Genomic DNA, 19,593 nt, shown 5'->3' with positions numbered 1-19,593 from the left:
GAAAATGGAACATCAGTTGCACATATCCATATTGCAGAGGATCCAAAGGTAGTAGGGGTCACAGAAGAATACAGATCTCTTAAAGGAAGATGTTAACAGCGAAGGAAACTGGGCAGATCAGTGTCAGTGTCTATACAGGGTGAGCCAATAAGAACACACAAGGGAACTGGACAAGTATAAAGGGAGAGACAGTACTGCGCGCAGAAGTGTGCATTGCTGATAAACACATTTCCAAAGCTGTAACATGAATGCTGATGCGAAAATTTCCCCCTCTGTGTTGCTCTGGAAGTGACTGACATGAACTCAGGACCTCTCTCTTCCTACCCCACAACCAATGGGCACAGCGAAGGGACTTCCCCATCTCCATTCGTGCCTCAGTCTGACCTCGGGTGCTGGTGTAGCCCAAGGAGCTGCTGACTTCGTATTGGTGCAAATGAGGCCGTGGGATCATCAAGATGTTGGAGATCTTTCCCAGGGAGCTGTCATCGGAAGCTTGGCTCCTCACCTCCTCTGGGAGCAGGCTGCGGCTCTGCACAGAAGGGCTGGACGAGACATCATAAGAGCTAGAGCTCTTCCTGGTGCGGCTCTCTCTCTCCCTCGCAGACCTACTGAAGGATACATAGGTTCAATAGCATCGAAGTGAAATCCCACTTCCTGGGCAAATCAAGAGGATCCAATAGCTTCCCACTTATCCAGGAACCTGTAGAATGATAGCTGAATCCAAGCCCAGTGGTAAAGGGTTAGTGTCACCATCTTTGAATATATCAAATGTGTTTGAATATATCCGATGTGTTCCTCAAAAGTCATCCAAGTACGAAACCAGCCTAACCATGCTTAGCTTGCAAAATCTGACAGGAGCACAGGAAAAGGAGAAATGGCTACAATAATTTCTGTTTGAACAAGCAAGCAAAATTTAAATTGGATGGAAATATATTGATAGTTATTCCTTTTACTTGCCCCCATAGCATTAGTGTGGCTTCACAGTAGTATGGTGGGAAGGCCACCAGCAGGAAGGTCACTGATACCAGCTAAAAATATTAGTTCTAAACACTATTCTCAGACAAGTTTTAAGCTCTTGGTGTTCAGCCTTCCCCATCTTTCCCAAGAGCATTTTATACAACAGCAAACACACAGAAGTGGTGAAGCTGAACCAGAATCAGTTTGCTTGAAAGCGTCCTACCTGAAAGTGGTACAGCGCTGGGCTCGGGATGGGCCAGGCAGTCTGAACACTTGGGCATCATAGCCATCATAATCAACTTGAATGGGAAGGGCATTCTCAGCATCTTTAGGAGCCCCTAATGCTGGAACACAGAACATTTAATTCTGGAGTCTCATTTATAATTACTGTTTAAGCTCTGAGATTGCTGGACAAATTATAAGCAGCCAGCTATCACTTCAGAGACAAGGAATTGTCCCCAAATATATGGTAAGGAACCGCATAGAAGAGTCTCGTGTATAGAACAACTGAAACAGATCTATTAGCTCAACTGGGAAAGCAATCACCTGGGAATCAGCAATTTAGACTCACTATTAACTCCTCCCTTACATTCAGTCATTCGCAGACAAGTCTTCCTATTTCTATGAGGTGTTGTGACCACCTCCAAATAAGGACGTGCAAATTTGCAGAAGACCTCTTGTGTAAGGACAAAATAATTACCCCTTCTGTTCATATGCACATTCCTGAAAAAAGGTGGTACTGAAGTATGAAAACCCAGAGATTATGTAATTCTGTATATACGGCATTGCCAGCACTCGACCACGGCAGTCAAGGCCCATCCTTCCCACGAGCCACACTGCTAGAGGGCCAAGGCCTATAAATCAACTTGACACTATCTCCTCTAGCCATTGACAAGCAGTCAGGGCTAAGAACCTACCCCATTGATCACATACCAGGAAGTCAGATTAGACACCTATACCAGCACCCCAGGACACATGAGTCTTGTTTTCTGCCTTTTGCCACAATTATCCCCTTTTCAATCCCATCAATAGTGGTTTCATTGCAGGGTCATTGGCTTGTTAGAGCCATTTATTGTTTTTTTAAATCAACTGGGTCATTCCAGTACTGAATTACTCACAGGGGTCTCGACCATTTTTCACTTTCTCTGTCAGCAACTGGAGGAGCAGACACAGGAAATGTGATAAAGAAAATAAAACAGGTTAGCATGTTCTAAGGAAATCTGACCCCACAGTGATGGAGTGTCAGACTTAATACTTGGTATCAGACTGCAGGTTTATTCTGCTGACTCAAATCAGGCAGCCAGACCATCTCAGTGATGCAGAAGTTTGATACCCAGTCACAACCCCCAGAGACATTTTTCCTCCTCCTCCCCAGGGTCCCTTCTCCCTCCCAAGACAGACGGAGGCTTTCTAATGTAATAATTGTGTAATAATTATGACAGAGCTAGTAGCGGGCTTTGATGCCTGGCACCAAAAAGAATTACAAGTATTTTTGAACGATAAGAAGACAGGGGTTCCTTTAGGTCACACCTGAATTAGTATGGACTGTGGAAAAGATAAGCACTGAACACCATGCCTCAGCTAAGGAGGCAACAGTTTGTCCAGATGACAGGAAGAGATCCCAGCAACCAGCCTACCTTCCTTCCTGCCAGTTTAATCCGTGGGGTGAAGCTGTTACATAGGAGCTGGCTTTTGGATGTGTAGAAACTGGAAAGGAAAAACATAAGCTTGTTTAGTTAACTTTTAGGAAATAGGCATTTTAAATAAAAGTGTTGAGTTTTGGTTATTTTCTGCCAGTACAGACTGGGAAAAGGGAAGAATTTTGAGCCAGGCTCTTTCTGGAAAAGAGATGAAGTAGACATCAGGAAAGATTCGGATAGATGGTTACAAAAGCACTTTAGTTCAAGAAAAAGTTGGAATCTATAAAGGCCCCACCCTTAGACTCTCAAATGCAACTTAACCCACAGTTCACCTCAATAATCTAACAATTGAACTCTCTCATTTCCTTCCTCTTTCTCCAGAAAATTGTTCACGTCCATTAATTTTTGCAAGATGTGATGCTACGTGCCATTGGTGACTCTCTCCCTAATTTACTTAGCCCCTAATGATCTCACCATAATTGTTTATAAGCTGCTCCCATCTGAATTTGCAACCAGTCAACTATTTGCGATAATGTGCATCTTGCCGTAAGAAAAGATTCAGATGAGAACTCCTAGAGCACTCTTTCATATAAGGCAAAGAGCTGATGAGAAGATCAATCTATTTGGAAGGACAGAATATGAGCAATCTGTGTGAGTGATCAAGACACCCAGGCATGCAGAGACATGAAGAGGAAACTTGCCTCTACTAGCAGCAGCTATATTGATATTGTTGAATGTGTGCACGTGTGGGGGGGGAGATAGGAAGGGGGGATAATTCAACCTCTGGCTCAGCCTCTTATGAAAACAGAGAATACGGTCAGAGTACTTAACAAAAAGATACTTGAAATAATGAAATATAACTATACCATGGCCTGGTGGTTGAGAACATCACACTTATAGGTCTCAGTGTTTCACTAGGATCATATACTTTCTCCAGTCTTTACCCACTTCAGACCCATTTTCCTTACCCGTAACAGCTTTACTCCTGAGTTGGTTGAAGTGATCTGACTAGTCCATTCTGATTTCCATAACTTCCTGCATTTGCCCAAGCAAACTTCAAAGACAGAAATGAGTCTGCTGGACATGGAGCCTCAGAGCAAGACTCCTTCCTTTACAAGTTGCTCTATAACCTTCAAAATTTTGTATGTATGCACTTTGCTTTACTTGTGCTTTGCATGCTGTGACAAAGTTCCTCCCCTACCTTGGTGGGTCTTGCGCTTCTTGGCAGATTTGCTCGCCTTGGAGCTTCACGGCAGCCCTCAGCTTGGCCGTTTTTCTGAATGCACAGTCCAGGTCAACTCCTCCTGTGTCTGACCAGGAGTTGGGAGGATTCATGGGGAACCTGGGCCTGCCCTCTACTCCAGGTTCCAGCCCAGGGCCCTGTGGAATGCAGCTGTCTAGAGTGCCTCCTGGAACAGCTGTGCAACAGCTACAACTCCCTGAGCTACTTCCCCATGGCCTCCTTCCAACACCTTCTTTATCCTCACCATAGGATCTTCCTCCTGGTGTCTGATAATGCTTCTACCCCTCAGTCCTCCAACAGTCCACGTTCTCACTCTCAGCTCCTAATGCCTCTTGCTCCCAGCTCCTCACACGCACACCACAAACTGAAGTGAGCTCCTTTTAAAAACCCAGGTGCCCTGATTAGCCTGCCTTACTTGATGCTAGCAGCTTCTTGATTGACTGCAGGTATTCTAATCAGCCTGTCTGTCTTAATGGTCTCCAGAAGGTTCCTGATTGTTCTGAAACCCACCCCATTACCTTACCCAGGGAAAAGGGGCCTACTTAGCCTGGGGCTAATATATCTGCCTTCTATTACTCTCCTGTAGCTGTCTGGCCCGACCCTGTCACAATGCATAGAAACTAACAACATGGAATGAAATGAAGACTTCAGCAGGTCAGTGGAGAAGAAGAACATGCAGCATGAAGGCTCAGCACTAGCTGATATTTACCTATAACCCTAACAACACACCTACCTATGGTTTATCCAGTGTGGAATATTGTAGTCATCTCCTAAGCGAGAATCTCCAGGACCACTGCGATTGTGCAGCTAAAAGAAGAGAGAGTTCACAGGTGCAATAATCACTGTGAGTTTTGTCCAACTAGTCTCATAATAAGCAGCACTTTCAGGGGAGCCAAGATTCTGTTACCTTGAAGAGCGGAACAGCATGCAGTGGTTGCTCCCCCATGCACACTAAATCTACACCAATCCCTGAAAACAAAGAAATGAAGGGGTCAAGCCACATATTATCCAGAAATGTTGCTGCTGGCCTAATCCAAGCAGGTCACAAGTCTGAGTTTAAGTTACATAAATCTGCTGTATTTGAACCAAATTTTTAAATCTGATTACAATAAACTGCTAATGATCCCATACTTTCTTTGCATTAACTACTGAGAAGCAGAAGCAGCCTTCTTTATAACCAGGCTGCTCTTTCTCGTCTAATATTTAACACAATGGATTTGCTTCCACAACAGTGATCTGCAATGCCAAAAAATGATGGAGAGCATAGGTGTGCCCAGATGTTGTTATTGCTGTGGTTTACCTATACAGCATGCAGGAAGGGAGATAGGAAAAGTTTCCCCCATGACAAATGCATATCAGATAAAATTGTTTTTCAACGGAAAGTTCCTCATGGCCTGATTTTAAGAAGTGCTGAGCACTCACAAATCCCAGTGAAACTAACTGGAGCTGCAAGTGCTTAGGACCTCTAAAAATCAGCCCATTATTGCACTTAATATGGAAATAAGTCTTCCAGCTATAAACAATCATTGAGATGGATACAGGACTTTGTGATGGTGACTTTTGGAGAGCTAAGGTTGTTTGCATACATGGAGGTTGTAAAACATTGCCAGTTCGTTATGAAAACTATTTTACCATTATCTATCATGCGCTGTTTGGTCAGGATCATGAGGAGACGATCCACTTCAAACACACCCACCCCAGGTGTGATAACCACAGACATCTGTCCAGTCCGGTCAAAGTTGCGGTTTATGTAATGCTTGTCAAACACTATGAGATAAATCAGAATCAAGGAACAGACATATTTTAAAATAAAATTATGTTAAAGTTTTCATAAGCGCTCAAGAAATAAACTCACTACTGATGGTGCTAGGAAGCAACCTTCCCCAAACACAGGAGTGCAGCCAGTTAGTGCCTACAAGGCCATGACCAAAAATCTTTGCACCCTGATTTTCAAAGACATGGTGGATTGGCAGTAGAGTTAGGCAGAAGGGCACAGATGATGGGTGTAGGCATCTATATACATGGGTGCCTGTCCTGTCAGCTAGAGTTTGCTTTACTGCCACTTACACAAGATGTCAATGACAGCGAGCAACAGGATCAAATAGTATGATATGCCTCTTTACAAAAAAATAAAGCCACTGCATTATGGTGACTGGAGGACTCTGATGTATAGAAGCCACACCAATACACATTTAGACAAAGGAAAATTAAATATTTAATGCAGACACAGCTTTGCAGTTTGTTCCAAGAACCTAAACTGCCCAGCTTCAGATCTTTCATCTTTAATATCAGTTCTCACTGAAATAGATACAGACTAGTTACTGTTGAATGAAAGAAGTGACAACTTAAATAGTTTTCCCCTCCTTGCTTTCACAGGTTAGTGTTAGGCAAGCAGCACTCCACAGAAAGCTATTGGCTGTAACTTTCTGTGGTCCCACCTCTCTGTACTTTGCACAAATTTATGCTTCATTACTCACCATTGAATGAAAGATTTATGGCCTCCAGGTAGTTCCCTTGTGCTGAGGTAGAATTATACCCTGGGGGGAAGCCATCTGGACAAGAGATTGAAAGAAGTAATTTCATTTTTAATATAGGCAGACAAATGGACACTTCCTATACTTCAAAGTTATTCCCACACCTCTCCCCTATGCAGAATCACAACCTGCACTTCCTAGGCCACCTCAGACAGAGCCACAAGAAACTGGAGGCAGCAAGGCTGTCATTTGTGGCATAAGCATTGGAACAGGCAACCTCAGTGTAGAGTGTTGCTAGACAGAGAGCTAGAAGCTTTGCAGCTAAGTTTCACTTAAAAAAACCACCACCCCCGTCTTCCCCCCGGGAAAAAAACCCCAAAACACCTAAGGAAGATCTCCCTACCTGCCTGCTCCAGCCGCACCAACACCGGGTACTGAATAAAAAGTTTTTTAATGGTCACAAGCAATGACGTCCACTCTTCTCGTCTCTCATTCTGAACTACAACCCTAAAAGGAACACAACTTTTGAGGACCATGGAAGGAAGGAGAGCACGAGGCTTCTCAGATGAAGTTTTAAGAGGCAGAGAAGGATGCACAAGCTACAGCTTGAGGAAATGAATGATAGAGAAGAGAGTGAATACTTCTGCAACTCTGTCTCCCAGGTGAGATAGCTACCACACATCTTATTATGTGTATTGGTATCCATTCGTACCCACAATGTGCCAGGTGCTGTACAAACATCAAGGTAGGCAAGGTTCCTGCCCTGAAGACCTTACAATCTATGGCTTATAGAAGATCTTACATTATAGCCTACATGTAGGACAGAAATATAGTAACATGTTCTATGTTTAATATGGAAAAGCATCATTTCTTTTTAAAAGAGGAACTGGCATTCCAAGCTGGACCAACTTTACCAGCTGGCGAAAGCTTCAATAACCATATCCCATCCTGATCAGTAGACACAGAACTTAACTGGAAATATAATCAAAGTTTCAGCACTGGCACCCCACAAAGGGTTCACCTGTCCTTTGGCTACTCAAAAAAGTAAAAATTCTAAAGACAGCCAAGTCTTACATAAAATGCTACCATCAGCACTACAGAGAAAGTCCTAAAGCCTCTGAAGTTTGTCACTGATTTCTATAACTAAGCAGCAGTATGACTGTGTTGTGTACCATCCACTCAGAAAGACAATTCAGCAAATGTGAGTGTAGGGAGAACTGGTCAATATGCGAGGACTCAGAGAGGGGTGTCTCTCATTGTGCTAAGATCTTGCCCTTGTGATGTATTCTAGCAAGAAATGGGTCTCATTAATAAGAATTACATATGTGTTTGTTCAAAAATATCCCCTAAAACACAAAACTGTCACAGGGGAAAATATACTTGTAGAAATCTTCATAAAATCTTCCCTCGTGATCCTGCCGAATTGAGGCACGGTATATCTCAGGAAACTCATCTGAAATGGAGAGGAAAGCAAGGATGAAGATGGTTCATTCAGAAATCTGAAGGGGGTCCCAAAGGCTTACTCCCCTTTTTAGCCAAGGGAAGTTATTGCTAGAGCACATCTAAATCTGTAAGAAAAACTTCAGATCTCTCTGACAATATTAAATTTGGTTTAAAAATGAAGTCACAGGGGTCTTTCTACATGAGTGAGTACTTTGGGGACAATTTGCATATATGCCCTTGTCATAAAAATAAAGGGAAGGGTAACCATCTTTCTCTATACAGTGCTATAAAATCCCTCCTGGCCAGAGGCAAAACTCTTTACAGGTGAAAGGGTTTTGCTTTTCAAAGGGTTTCACCTTCCCTTTATTTTTATGACACGCCCCCTAAATCACAGATAGGGTGAAAACACTGGCTGTGATTTCTTCCTGGAGCTCTAGGAGAAAACAGAGTTAATAAGACACATGCACCTCTAAATATACTACCAACTGTATAAAGATTAACAATATTTTCCACATCTCAAGGACGATTTTAACCAGTTGATTCTGGGAAACTTTCACGGGAGAGTGCATCAGCCACTTTGTTAGAAGCTCCTGAGATGTGTTGGATGTCGAAATCAAAATCTTGGAGAGCTAAACTCCACCAAATAAGTTTTTTGTTATTTCCCTTGGTGGTATGAAGCCACTGTAGCGCAGCATGGTTGGTTTGCAGGTGGAAACGCCGTCCCCAAACGTATGGGCGTAGCTTTTCCAAAGCGTAGACAATTGCGTAACATTCCTTTTCACTGATTGACCAGTGGCTTTCCCTCTGAGACAGCTTCTTGCTGAGAAGCATGACAGGATGGAACTCTTGATCCGGTCCTTCATGCATTAAGACTGCTCCCACACCACGCTTGGACGCATCTGTGGTTACTAGGAACGGTTTGTCAAAATCTGGGGCCCTTAGCACAGGGTCAGACATGAGTGTCGCTTTAAGCTGGTTAAAGGCCTTCTGACGCTCTTCAGTCCACTGAACTGCATTTGGCTGTTTCTTTTTGGTTAGGTCTGTCAGTGGGGCAGCGAGGTTATCTTAGCTTCTTAACCCTTAACAGGTGAAAGGGTCTTGCCTCTGGCCAGGAGGGATTTTATAGCACTGTATACAGAAAGGTTGTTACTCTTCCCTTTATTTTTATGACAGCCCCACATCCTTTCATGTTAGGTTTTTCCTTAAAGGATTCACATAGGGACTGATCAAGCACCCACTGTGTTTGGCACGGACTCCTTTGGACAGAGAGTGCATCCACCTAACACAAAAAGGGCAGCTGTGCTCACCTTTTGAAATATACTTGAGTTACAGTACAAGAAAATAAGGTTCTCTGCAAGTTTACAGATACTCTGATCCCTTCTCATCCCCACCATTTCCGAGGATAACAAGGACTTAACAGAAATTATAAAAACAGACTCAGAGTTGTGCAAGTTGTACATATGCAATTTTGAGGAATGTACGTATCTCCTGAAGCATCCACTGTCACTGTTACTTCCTGCGTAACACATTCTTAATGAACTCCAGAACACAGCACCCAATAATGGAATTAAGTTCCTCATTGGCACAAACTATTGTTAGCTAACACCAGCCTCTAAGAGATAAGGGGGACAGACTGAAGACAAGAGTATGGAAAGGTGGGGCAGGAGAAGGAGGAGAAATTATTATTCAATAGCTTCTTACCTATGGATTTTGCTTCATAAAAAGTTCGAGAAAATAGAACCACTGTCACCTCATGGCTACAGTTCTTCTCCTGTTCAAGAGGAATAGAAAGAAGTTGGGGGCGGGGGAGAAGAAAAATAGTTCTTCTCCCTGAAATCACACACTCATCAGTAAGTGACTAATAGTGCACACATACAAAAAAATAGGGAGCAGAGATTATCACAAACAAAAGGAGAGCAAACACTGATACACCTGTAATCAACAATGCACGGGGCTTATATGGCTGTACAACACTGCTGTGTAGGTCCTGTAGTGCCAAGCTAGTAGAAGGGGATAGGAGGCATACTACGCACCATTCTCTAAGAAGACAACTTCTTGCCAATGCAACAAATGGCACTAATGAGCTGTAGAGAGCACCTGAACCAGATCTCCCAGTCTCCCTTCAAAACGGAAATATGGGCCCAGGTGAGGAGTTGAGAGAAAGAAACACTGAGATATCCAAGAGGATAACCAGAGGGCAACTTCTTCTCCTCCTCTTCCCCCAGTCCCAATATTAAAACAAACTATACTCACATCTCACAGTTTCCAGCTGCATAAAGTCTTACGTGGCTCCTATCAGTTTCATAACATTGCCAAAAAGCAGCACGGAGATAAGACAACCCTAAAGTGTACACTTCTCGCCTCCTGGACACCTGGCAATGTCAGACACACTTTGCATGCATTTGACATGTTCAAGATTTAGGGCTCTTGATTATTTAAATCTACCCTTGCCCTCTAATTTGTTGATTTGACATTCACCCCTATCTTAAGTGTCTTATTCAAGATTGCTGTGATTTCCTTATTTAAACTAAACTTTTTCGTGCCAGGGCCCTTGTTTGTGAAGGTCCATGACTAAGGGAGTCATGACCACTGGAAATTACAACTGATGACTCACTAAATGTGTAAAAAAATCAGGGTCTTATCTTTTAACTTTGAATAGCCGGCTTGTGGCTCTTTTTAAAGAGGATATCAGCACATTAGATAAACAAGTGATACTGGAGAATGGACAAATACATGGGATGACTTGTTCTTTTAGAAGCAGGCTCTATACGAAACTGCAACAGTACCTTCCATTTGGTGAAAAGATCAGCAAGGAAACCGTTCACAGCTTTCTCAAAGTACAGGTCCCCTGCAAAAAAAAAAAAAAAAGCAGCACAAAGGTATCAGAAAGCTGCCATTATTTTTATTACACACGCACCCACACACTTCCCTGTTTTGAGGTAAACTTATCTTGAGGGTTCCAGTACAAAAAGTTGTATTAGGATCAGGGCAGCCCTCCTTACAGGCATTAAGAGTCACTGCTGATGTTACCAGAGAAAGGAACACGACAAACAACAACAAGCAGGGCTAAGGTTTTAGATGATGGGAAGAAAAGCACAACTTTGGTGTCAATAGCAACTGACCCTAACTTCATATTTCCAATGCATTGTCTACGTACAAGGCAGGACATTCAAATCAAGTACATGAGAAAAAGTTATCTACATACCATAGATGTCAAAATCCCACATTTCACAGCTCATCTGGATAAAGATGTAAACCATGGCTGAAGTTGAGCGGAACACCACCTAACGAGGAGTGAGAGATAGTGTCATGTGGTGACATACCTGCTGAAGGCTTCATAAGGTTATTAACTAGAAGGAAGCTGTTTAGCTCCTGAGCAGTTATCCCAACATTCTCTAACATGGGCATTAATTATTAAGCTACACATAAGCTCTGCCTACATAGACTGCACTGCAGTAATCTCTGAGGGGTTTGCTTTTCAAAGTCCTGTGTAATTCTTAATATAGTTGAACTCATTGCACTGGAGAGTGTTAATCGTGTGATTTCTGGAATTTGTTATTCTCCACATCCTTCATAGCCAGCAGCATGTGTCACCATTAATTTGTGAGTGAGCAATAATGAAAAGGAACTTGCAAGGGTTTCACTTAAAGTATTTGTTGGTGAATGGGGCAGCACATTGTCCTTTGGTAAAATTCCATTTTGTTCAGAGTTTACATTTCAGCGTCTCTGTTATATTTTCTGCCAGTTCAGAAAACAAAAAACAAATAGTTAATGAAAACTTTCTGTTAGGGCTGTCAAGCAATTAAAAAAATTAATCACGATTAATTGAGCTGTTAAACAATAATAGAATATGATTTATTTAAATATTTTTGAATGTTTTCTACATTTTCAAATCTATTGATTTCAATTACAACACAGAATACAAAGTGTATAGTGCTCACTTTATATTTATTTTTGATAACAAATAAAACATTGTAAAATTTTAGAGCCTACAAGTCCTCTCAGTCCTTCTTCTTCTTCAGCCAATCGCTCAAACAAGTTTATTTACATTTGCAGAAGATAATGCTTCCTGCTTCTTGTTTACAGTCACCTGAAAGTGAGAACAGACGTTTGCACGGCCCTGTTGTAGCTGGTGTTGCAAGATATTTACATGCCAGATGCACGAAAGATTCATATGTCCCTTCATGCTTCAGCCACCTTTCCAGGAGACATGCGTCCATGCTGATGATGGGTTCTGCTCGATAACGATCCAAAGCAGTGTGGACTGACGCATGTTCATTTTCATCATCTGAATTAGATACTAACAACAAAAGGTTGATTTTCTTTTGCGGTGGTTTGCGTTCTGCAGTTTCCGCATCAGAGTGTTGCTCGTTTAAGACTTCTGAAAGCATGCTCCACACCTCGTCCCTCTCAGATTTTGGAAGGCACTTCAGATTCTTAAATCTTGGATCGAGTGCTGTAGCTATCACATTGGTATCTTTTTTTCATTTTGTCACATTTGCAGTGAAAGTGTTCTTAAAATGAACAACTTGTGCTTGGTCATCATCCGAGACTGCTATAACGTGAAATATATGGCAGATTGCGGGTAAAACAGATCAGGAGACATACAATTCTCCCCCAAGGAGTTCAGTCACAAATTTAAATAACACTTTTTTTTTTTTTTTTTAAACAAGTGTCATCAGCATGGAAGCATGTCCTCTGGAACCATGGCTGAAGCATGAACAGGCATATCAATTTTTAGCGCATCTGGCACGTAAATATCTTGCAATGCCAGGTATAATAGTGCCATGCGAATGCCTGTTCTCACTTTCAGGTTATATTGTAAATAAGAAGTGGGCAGCATTATCTCCTGTAAATGTAAAGAAACTTGTTTGTCTTAGCGATTGGCTGAACAAGAAGTAGGACTGAGTGGACTTGTAGGCTCTAAAGTTTTACATTATTTCGTTTTTGAGTTCAGTTATATAACCAAAAAAACCCTATATTTGTAAGTTGCACTTTCATGATAAAAGAGATTGCACTACAGCAGGCGTTCTCAAACTGTGGGTTGGGACCCCAAAGTGCGTCGTGAGCCCATTTTAATGGGGTTACCAAGCCTGGTGTTGGCCCTGGGCCCCAGCAAATCTAAAGCCCAAGCCTCACTGCCCAGAGCTAAGGTTACATGCCTCCTGCCTAGGGCAAAAGCCCTTGGGCTTCAGCTTTGGCCGCTCACCTGCGGCGATGGTGCTCGGGTGGCAGGGCTTGGGCGGGCTCGGTCTTCGGTCCCCCTTCCTGGGGTCATGTAGTAATTTTTGTTGTGTGAAGGGGATCACGGTGCAATGAAGTTTAAGAACTGCTGCACTACAGTACTTCTATGAGGTGAATTGAAAAATACTATTTCTTTTATTTACCATTTTTATAGTGCAAATATTTGTAATAAAAATAAAGTGAGCACTGTAACCTTTTTATTCTGTGTTGTAATTGAAATCAATATATTTTAAAATGTAGAAAACATCCAAAAATATTTAATAAATTTCAATTGGTATTCTATTATTTAACAGTGTGATTAATTGTGATTACTTTTTTTGATCGCGATTAATTTTGAGTTAATCGCGTGAGTTAACTGCGATTAATCAAGCCCTACTTTCTGCTCATAGCAACCTCAAACCAAAGAAAAGAGCAACCAAAGGAGATCATCAAATAGAGAGAAATCCGATATACAGTAACATATTAAACATCAAAACTGCTACCAAACCAGTAATATGGCTATAGCCAATGGCACAGTGGCAAACTCACTGGTTTGGTAGCCTGAAACATCAGCTGAAGGAAAGGGAGAAAAATTTTAAAAAAATCCTACCCGGGTATCTTCACTGATGTACCCACATGTGACCTTCTCGCTCTTAACCCATAGCTCACCCACTTGTGCCCTATAAGCAAAACAAAGAAAGGAATTCAATGCAAAAATAACCTTTGTTAAAGAGAGTTGGTATGGAGATTAGAGAACTACACGCTATGTTCTAGCTAGAGATACGACAAACATTGCATTCAATTGGGACATTAATATAGCCCTTAACGGTCTTTGGGTAAAATCAATTGAAACAAAACATACTTTAAATGGCTGCCCCTGCATGGCACCAGTGTCAAGTGACCTCCCATTGCAGCTCCCTACCACAACCATTCCCTCTTATCACCTCAACACCAATCCAAAGGAACCCTTCTTTTGCTCCCTTTCACCAAATCTCGTCACAAAAGTATTCCGTTATCACCAAATACCAAAGGCAAATTATGTGGCACTCCCTAAACCAAATGATTAGATTTGTCCCATCACTAACTCCCACAAGTCACCAAATGACATAAAGAAGACCATTAAAATGTGGAGCTTTAAGGTCTTTTGCATACTGCTCAGAATTCCTGCCACAGGTTTATTTTTTATCAGGTGCAATTCATTCCTTTTCATTCCAGATCAGAAACAAGCAGCCTGCACTACACCCATGAAGTGACCAAACAAAGAATTATGCCACTGAATCAGTGTCAGAACAAAGGGACACAATGAAAATTCCAGGGTAGTAAAAACCAGTGTAACCATGGGAAATATACTTTATGGCTCTCTTGGAACAGAAAGCATTCAAGATAATTTCAGCCACAGTAAACAGCTGACATACATTCAGTTATTCCTGTAATGAGGCCCAGTGTTGCTCAGACAAACAGGTCATGTCCTCATTTGGTATACTTTCCTCTGCCCCATCAGTCATTGACTTAAGAGGGATCACTACCAACAGAATTCTCAAGGCCAGCATAGTGCTTAGTGTTCTGCACTAGCATGATCACTCCCTTGACCAGCATCAACAGCGATATCTATCAAACAGCACATAGCAGGAAAAGCCTATACCTACACCTCTGGGTGACATAAGAGCAGCAGTGACAGTCTCTACAGGAAACATCATCCTCATTGCTGGAAACAGTTGAGCACAATACATGAAGTAAAGGAGGTTAGTGATCAAACAGCTCCAGAAGACTGGAAGAAAGTGAATGCTGTGCCAATATTTAAAAAGGGTATATGGGATGACTTGGGTAGTAATAGGCTTGTCAGTCTGACATTGATCCTGGGCAAAATAATGGAATGAATGATACAGGACTCAATTAATAAAGAATTAAAGGAGGGTAATATAATTAATGCCAATTCACATGGGTTTATGGGAACTAGATCTCAGCAAACTAATTTGATATATTTTTGATGAGATTATAAATTTGGTTGATAAGATAATAGTGTTGATTAATATATCTGAACATCTGTAAGACATTTGATGTGGTACTGCACAATATTTTCATTAAGAAACTAAATGATACAAATGCAACATGGCACATATTAAATGGATTAGAAATTGGGTGGCAGATCTCAAAATGTAATTGTAAATGGGGGACACAGAGAGGATACAGTTCCAGTGGGGTCCTGCAGGGATAGGTTCTATACGATTTAACATTTTTATCAGTGACCTGAAAGAAAACATAAAATCATCATTGAAAGTTGGCAGATTGTGCAAAGAATGGGGGGGGATGGTAAACAATGAAGAGAACAGGTCACAGATACAGAGCAATCTGGATCATTTGATAAGATGTGCACAATCAACCACTGTGTTTTAATATGGCCAAAAGTAAAGTCATACATCTAGGAACAAAGAACGTAAACCATACTTACCAGATGGGGAACTTTATCTTGGGAAGCAGTGACACTGAAAAGGACTTGGGGGTCATGATGGATAATATCAGCTGAATATGAGCTCCCAGTGTGATGTTGTGGCCTACAGGGCTAATGTGATGCTTGTAAACTGTGCAACCTTGGGTAGGAGTAGAGAGGTTATATTATGTCTGTATTTGGAACTGGTGCAACTGCCGCTGGAATACTGTATCCAGTTCTGTTGTCCACAATTCAAGAAGGATGTTGATAAATTGGAGAGGATTCAGAGAACAACCATGGGAATGAATAAAGGATTGGAACTGGAGAATATGCTTTACAGTGAAAGATCCCAGGAGCTCAATCCATTTAGCTTAACAAAGGGAAGGGTAAGGGGTCACTTGATCACAGTTGTTAAAGTACCTAACAGGGGTGAACAGAAATTTGATAATAGAGGGATCTTCAACCTCCCAAATAACAGTATAACAAGAATCTATAGCTGAAAGCTGAAGCTAGACAAAGTCAGACTAGAAATAAGGCTCAAATTTTTTTAACAATGAGGATAATTAACCACTGGAACAACTTGCCCAGGGTTGTGGTAGATTATCCATCACTGGTAATTTTTAAATCAAGATTGGATGTTTTCCTAAAAGATATGATCTAGTTCAAAAAGGAATTAATTCAGGGGAAGTCCCATGATCTGTGTTATTCCGAAAGCCAGACTAAATGATCACAATGGTCTCTTCTGGCTTTATAATCCACAAATCGATTAAATAGGTAAACTGGGGAGAAAAGGGATACTTAGAGCTTTGAGATGGGAAGAGGGAATGCACTAGAGAATAAGATATTTCAGAGACTGGAGTGCAGAAAATTTACCTGCCCTTTGTTTGTTCTCATATTGGGTGTTCTCAGCTCATTGATCTAATGGCACAGGCAACAACAGATACGTTTACTGTACCTGGGCAGGATGGCTAAAAGCAGCAGCTTTCTGCCTTGACATTTTCATTAATTAATAGCTAGCACAGTTAAAAATATGGTATACAAACCCCCAAGGCATTTCTTCTTTCATTCAGTTACTTGCACAGACAGATATCTCTGCATATAAACACTTCTCTACATCTACTCATAAGAATTGAAATCAGGACAATGCAGCACTCACCGGATACCTGCAAATTCCACCTTTTGGGTGACATAGGCACATGTGCTGACCTAAGACAGAAGAGTTATAGATGATGGAAAAAGCAATAACTCTCAAAGCAGCTAGAATGAATCATAGGAAACAGTTGTTAGAACCCTGAGACCCTGATCCCCCTCCCTGAAGTCCACCTTAAAGGCTGGAGGCCACTTAGCACATTTACAATTAACATCTCAACCTAGGGAGTATTCTGCTATGGCTTGCGTAGGTAAAGGGATATAGTTTAATGTAGCAGAGAGCACACGAGCAAGAAAAACAGCTATCCTTTGTCTGGTATACTGCTCATCTGATTGGACACTAGCTGCACTCCAGAATACAGAAATGTGGGAATTCTCAGCTGTTGTCTAACAATGGCAATGTCATGAATCAGTTAATTCTAGCACATTTTTGGCTGAAGTTCACTTGGACCCAACCTCTCCAAATATTCTAAATTCTTTTCACTGAACAAAGAGTATGATGAACAGCCGTTAGCATTGTTGGCTACCAGTGATCCACAGTAATGAACACTATTTTCCAGAAAAAGGTTGTGAAGGAACTTAATTAAATACTGTAATATTGTTACATACAGTTCCCACTCAAGTCCCACTCACTAGTACACAGAAAGGAAGGAGGCAGATTTCTGCCCTTGAGCTTTTCCTCAGTGCTCCGTAGCTTTGCATGATAGCCATGTTCATGTCTCATGCTCCTGAACAGTGAGAAAAGGCAGTGTCCCCTCCATCCCACACATTACAACCATAGGCCTTACCAAGCTTTTTTTCAGTCGCCACATATCCCCACGCCCAATGTATTGATCCTTAAAGGTCAGCTCCACCAGGTCAAGAGTCACATCCTTAAAAAAGGAATCAGTACATCGATTTCAGTGTGTGTTCCCAATACAACACTCTCTTATATGACCTCATGTTACATGGAAGGCCCTTTCAAAGCAAGTAAATGCTCTTAAAAGGGAAGGCCTAAAACTACAACTACTGAAGAAGCTCATATGGCTGGAATACAGGGACAATCATGAGTGGCAGGCTGGCATATTCTGGGGATTAGTGAAGTTCAAAGTAAAGGTCTAAGCACACTCCCCACCCCCAGCGTTGATCTGAAGCACAAGAGAAAATACCTTTTTACAAAAAACAAAGGGGGAGGGGGAGCTTTATTCTAACTCTAAGGCAAATAAGATCTCTGAAGGACTCCCATTTGTGCTAAATTAGGAGCAGTCAATAGGCAGACTGTGAGCCAAATCCAGACCACCAGATGCTTTTGAACAGACCCTGAAATCTTTTTATTTACTTATTATGATGACGTTATTATTTTTATTATTTTCTCTGGAGTCTGGACCTTGACAAAGAAATATGCACCTTGACAAAAAAAAAATGACTTCCCCTGTGCTAAGTGCAGAGGCAGATGGAAATATTGTTATTCATGGTTGTAACATTACATACCTTTGGGTCGACAACATTCACATGGACATCCTGGTATGGTCTCAGTCGGAATACCTGAGCTACAGTCTGATCCACACTTATAGTTTCTGCCATAAGGAAGAGAAAAATAGGAGAATACTTATTCCCATTTAATCCATCCCTTGCTATAGCCCCAATGAGAGAATGGGCCCTGCTTGTGGACATACAAAGTAAGCCATTATTTTGACAATACATTTTAGATCTAGGTATCCACATTCCACTTGAACAATGTGAATGGAAACTGCCATTGTCCTGAGTCTTCCAAGCAGTTTGCTGCAGATAGCAGGCATGCAGCCCCCAACAGATCCATGAGAAAAGCAGAGATTTGACAAGTTGCAATAAAGAGAGTCATTTAAAAAAAAAACCCCAAAACAAACCTAGAAATTGTGGTTAATTTCATTGTGATTTCCTCTGTTAAGCCTTATAGTCACACTATAAGAGTCTGGAATCTTACCTTTTTGCAAATCTTCCTTAAGTGACTTCACTTGCAGGAGCAGAGGGCTGGAACACAGAAGACAGAAGGTGAACAACAACATGGAGAAACCAGCCATCTATCCTGCTGTCACCATGGAGGGCTTGAATTCCTCCATCACAATAAAGGCACCTCAGCATAGGGGATAAGATAGAGCATTAACAATACTCACCTAGCAGAAAAGGTGCTCAGAACCTGACAATTTCTAAGAGAACAAGTTAAAACATCCCTTCCCCTTGATCTGATCAGCCATTACCGTTCTTTACCCTAAAAAAGCTAATTATTATTATACAAACCTATTCCTCAGGACCCATGGGATTAAGGAACCATCACTATGTAACAGCAAGAAAGAAAATAAAGGCCTGAGGACCTACTTCAAGAACAGCTGTTACTCATCCCAAGTATGGCCAGCAAAGCCTCTAATGCCACATAACTTGGAACATGCCAGACTACAGAAGAAGGCCATTTGATAAAGTCACCCCTTTATTTCCTTTCAAACAGAAAGATATAGCTCTATGCTACAGCAAAATATCTATATTGCATACCCAGTGGTCCCTCAGTATCTACTCACTCTTCAAGTTGTTACACACTAAAGGAATGGAGAGATTAGTATTTTAGGTGCTCCAGCTACACTTGGCTGATATTAGCAGAAAGACAATTCACCTGTACTCATCATTAGGGTGTGCAATCTCAACAACATCTCCCAGCTTGATGTGAAGAAACACTTTGGGGTTCATCATTAATTCGTCATCTGGAAGACAAAGATAGCAATTCAGTAAGGCAGCCTGCAATCAACAGATAAAAATGAAAACGCAGGAACTTATGCACTGTAATATGCTGTATATCCATCTGTTAATTTACGACTCAGTACACCCTTCAGACAGAGTCCTAGGTCCTGCCAGTGGGACCCACAAACTCTGAGTCCACACATATCCATTTGCAGCAATACGACCTGGCACTAGAGCCTCTCCCAATTCTGTAGCTAAGCAAGAGGCAACAGCGATAGCAAAAAAGGAGGCCAAAATGACAAATGAAAAGGTGTCAAAGATATTTTGTCACAGAAACTAACATTTTTA

At 41.6% G+C, this 19,593-nt stretch overlaps 1 protein-coding gene across 15 annotated transcripts in view; it reads right to left on the bottom strand.

Annotated features, from left to right (window-relative positions):
* DEPDC5 (DEP domain containing 5, GATOR1 subcomplex subunit) overlaps positions 1-19,593 on the bottom strand; it is a 65,250-nt gene that overhangs the window by 44,185 nt on the left and 1,472 nt on the right. For 10 of the 15 annotated variants that reach the window (XM_077835474.1, XM_077835481.1, XM_077835482.1 and 7 more), the window contains exons 3-21: positions 19,181-19,268; positions 18,500-18,546; positions 18,028-18,113; positions 17,346-17,429; positions 16,565-16,614; positions 13,591-13,660; positions 10,963-11,041; positions 10,544-10,605; positions 9,459-9,528; positions 7,695-7,767; positions 6,718-6,821; positions 6,318-6,392; positions 5,473-5,607; positions 4,748-4,809; positions 4,574-4,647; positions 2,595-2,664; positions 2,076-2,112; positions 1,181-1,301; positions 385-608 (exon numbers count right to left, since the gene is read on the bottom strand). In XM_077835474.1, the coding sequence (XP_077691600.1) occupies positions 385-608; positions 1,181-1,301; positions 2,076-2,112; positions 2,595-2,664; positions 4,574-4,647; positions 4,748-4,809; positions 5,473-5,607; positions 6,318-6,392; positions 6,718-6,821; positions 7,695-7,767; positions 9,459-9,528; positions 10,544-10,605; positions 10,963-11,041; positions 13,591-13,660; positions 16,565-16,614; positions 17,346-17,429; positions 18,028-18,113; positions 18,500-18,546; positions 19,181-19,268 (1,611 nt within the window). The remainder of the gene's footprint in view (positions 1-384; positions 609-1,180; positions 1,302-2,075; positions 2,113-2,594; positions 2,665-4,573; positions 4,648-4,747; positions 4,810-5,472; positions 5,608-6,317; positions 6,393-6,717; positions 6,822-7,694; positions 7,768-9,458; positions 9,529-10,543; positions 10,606-10,962; positions 11,042-13,590; positions 13,661-16,564; positions 16,615-17,345; positions 17,430-18,027; positions 18,114-18,499; positions 18,547-19,180; positions 19,269-19,593) is intronic. The other 5 variants (XM_077835476.1, XM_077835483.1, XM_077835480.1 and 2 more) reach the window with 2 other exon arrangements.

This window comes from Eretmochelys imbricata, chromosome 15, assembly GCF_965152235.1.
Source record: "Eretmochelys imbricata isolate rEreImb1 chromosome 15, rEreImb1.hap1, whole genome shotgun sequence".
Classification (NCBI taxonomy): Eukaryota; Metazoa; Chordata; order Testudines; family Cheloniidae; genus Eretmochelys; species Eretmochelys imbricata.
This window is presented reverse-complemented; position numbering and strand designations above follow the sequence as displayed.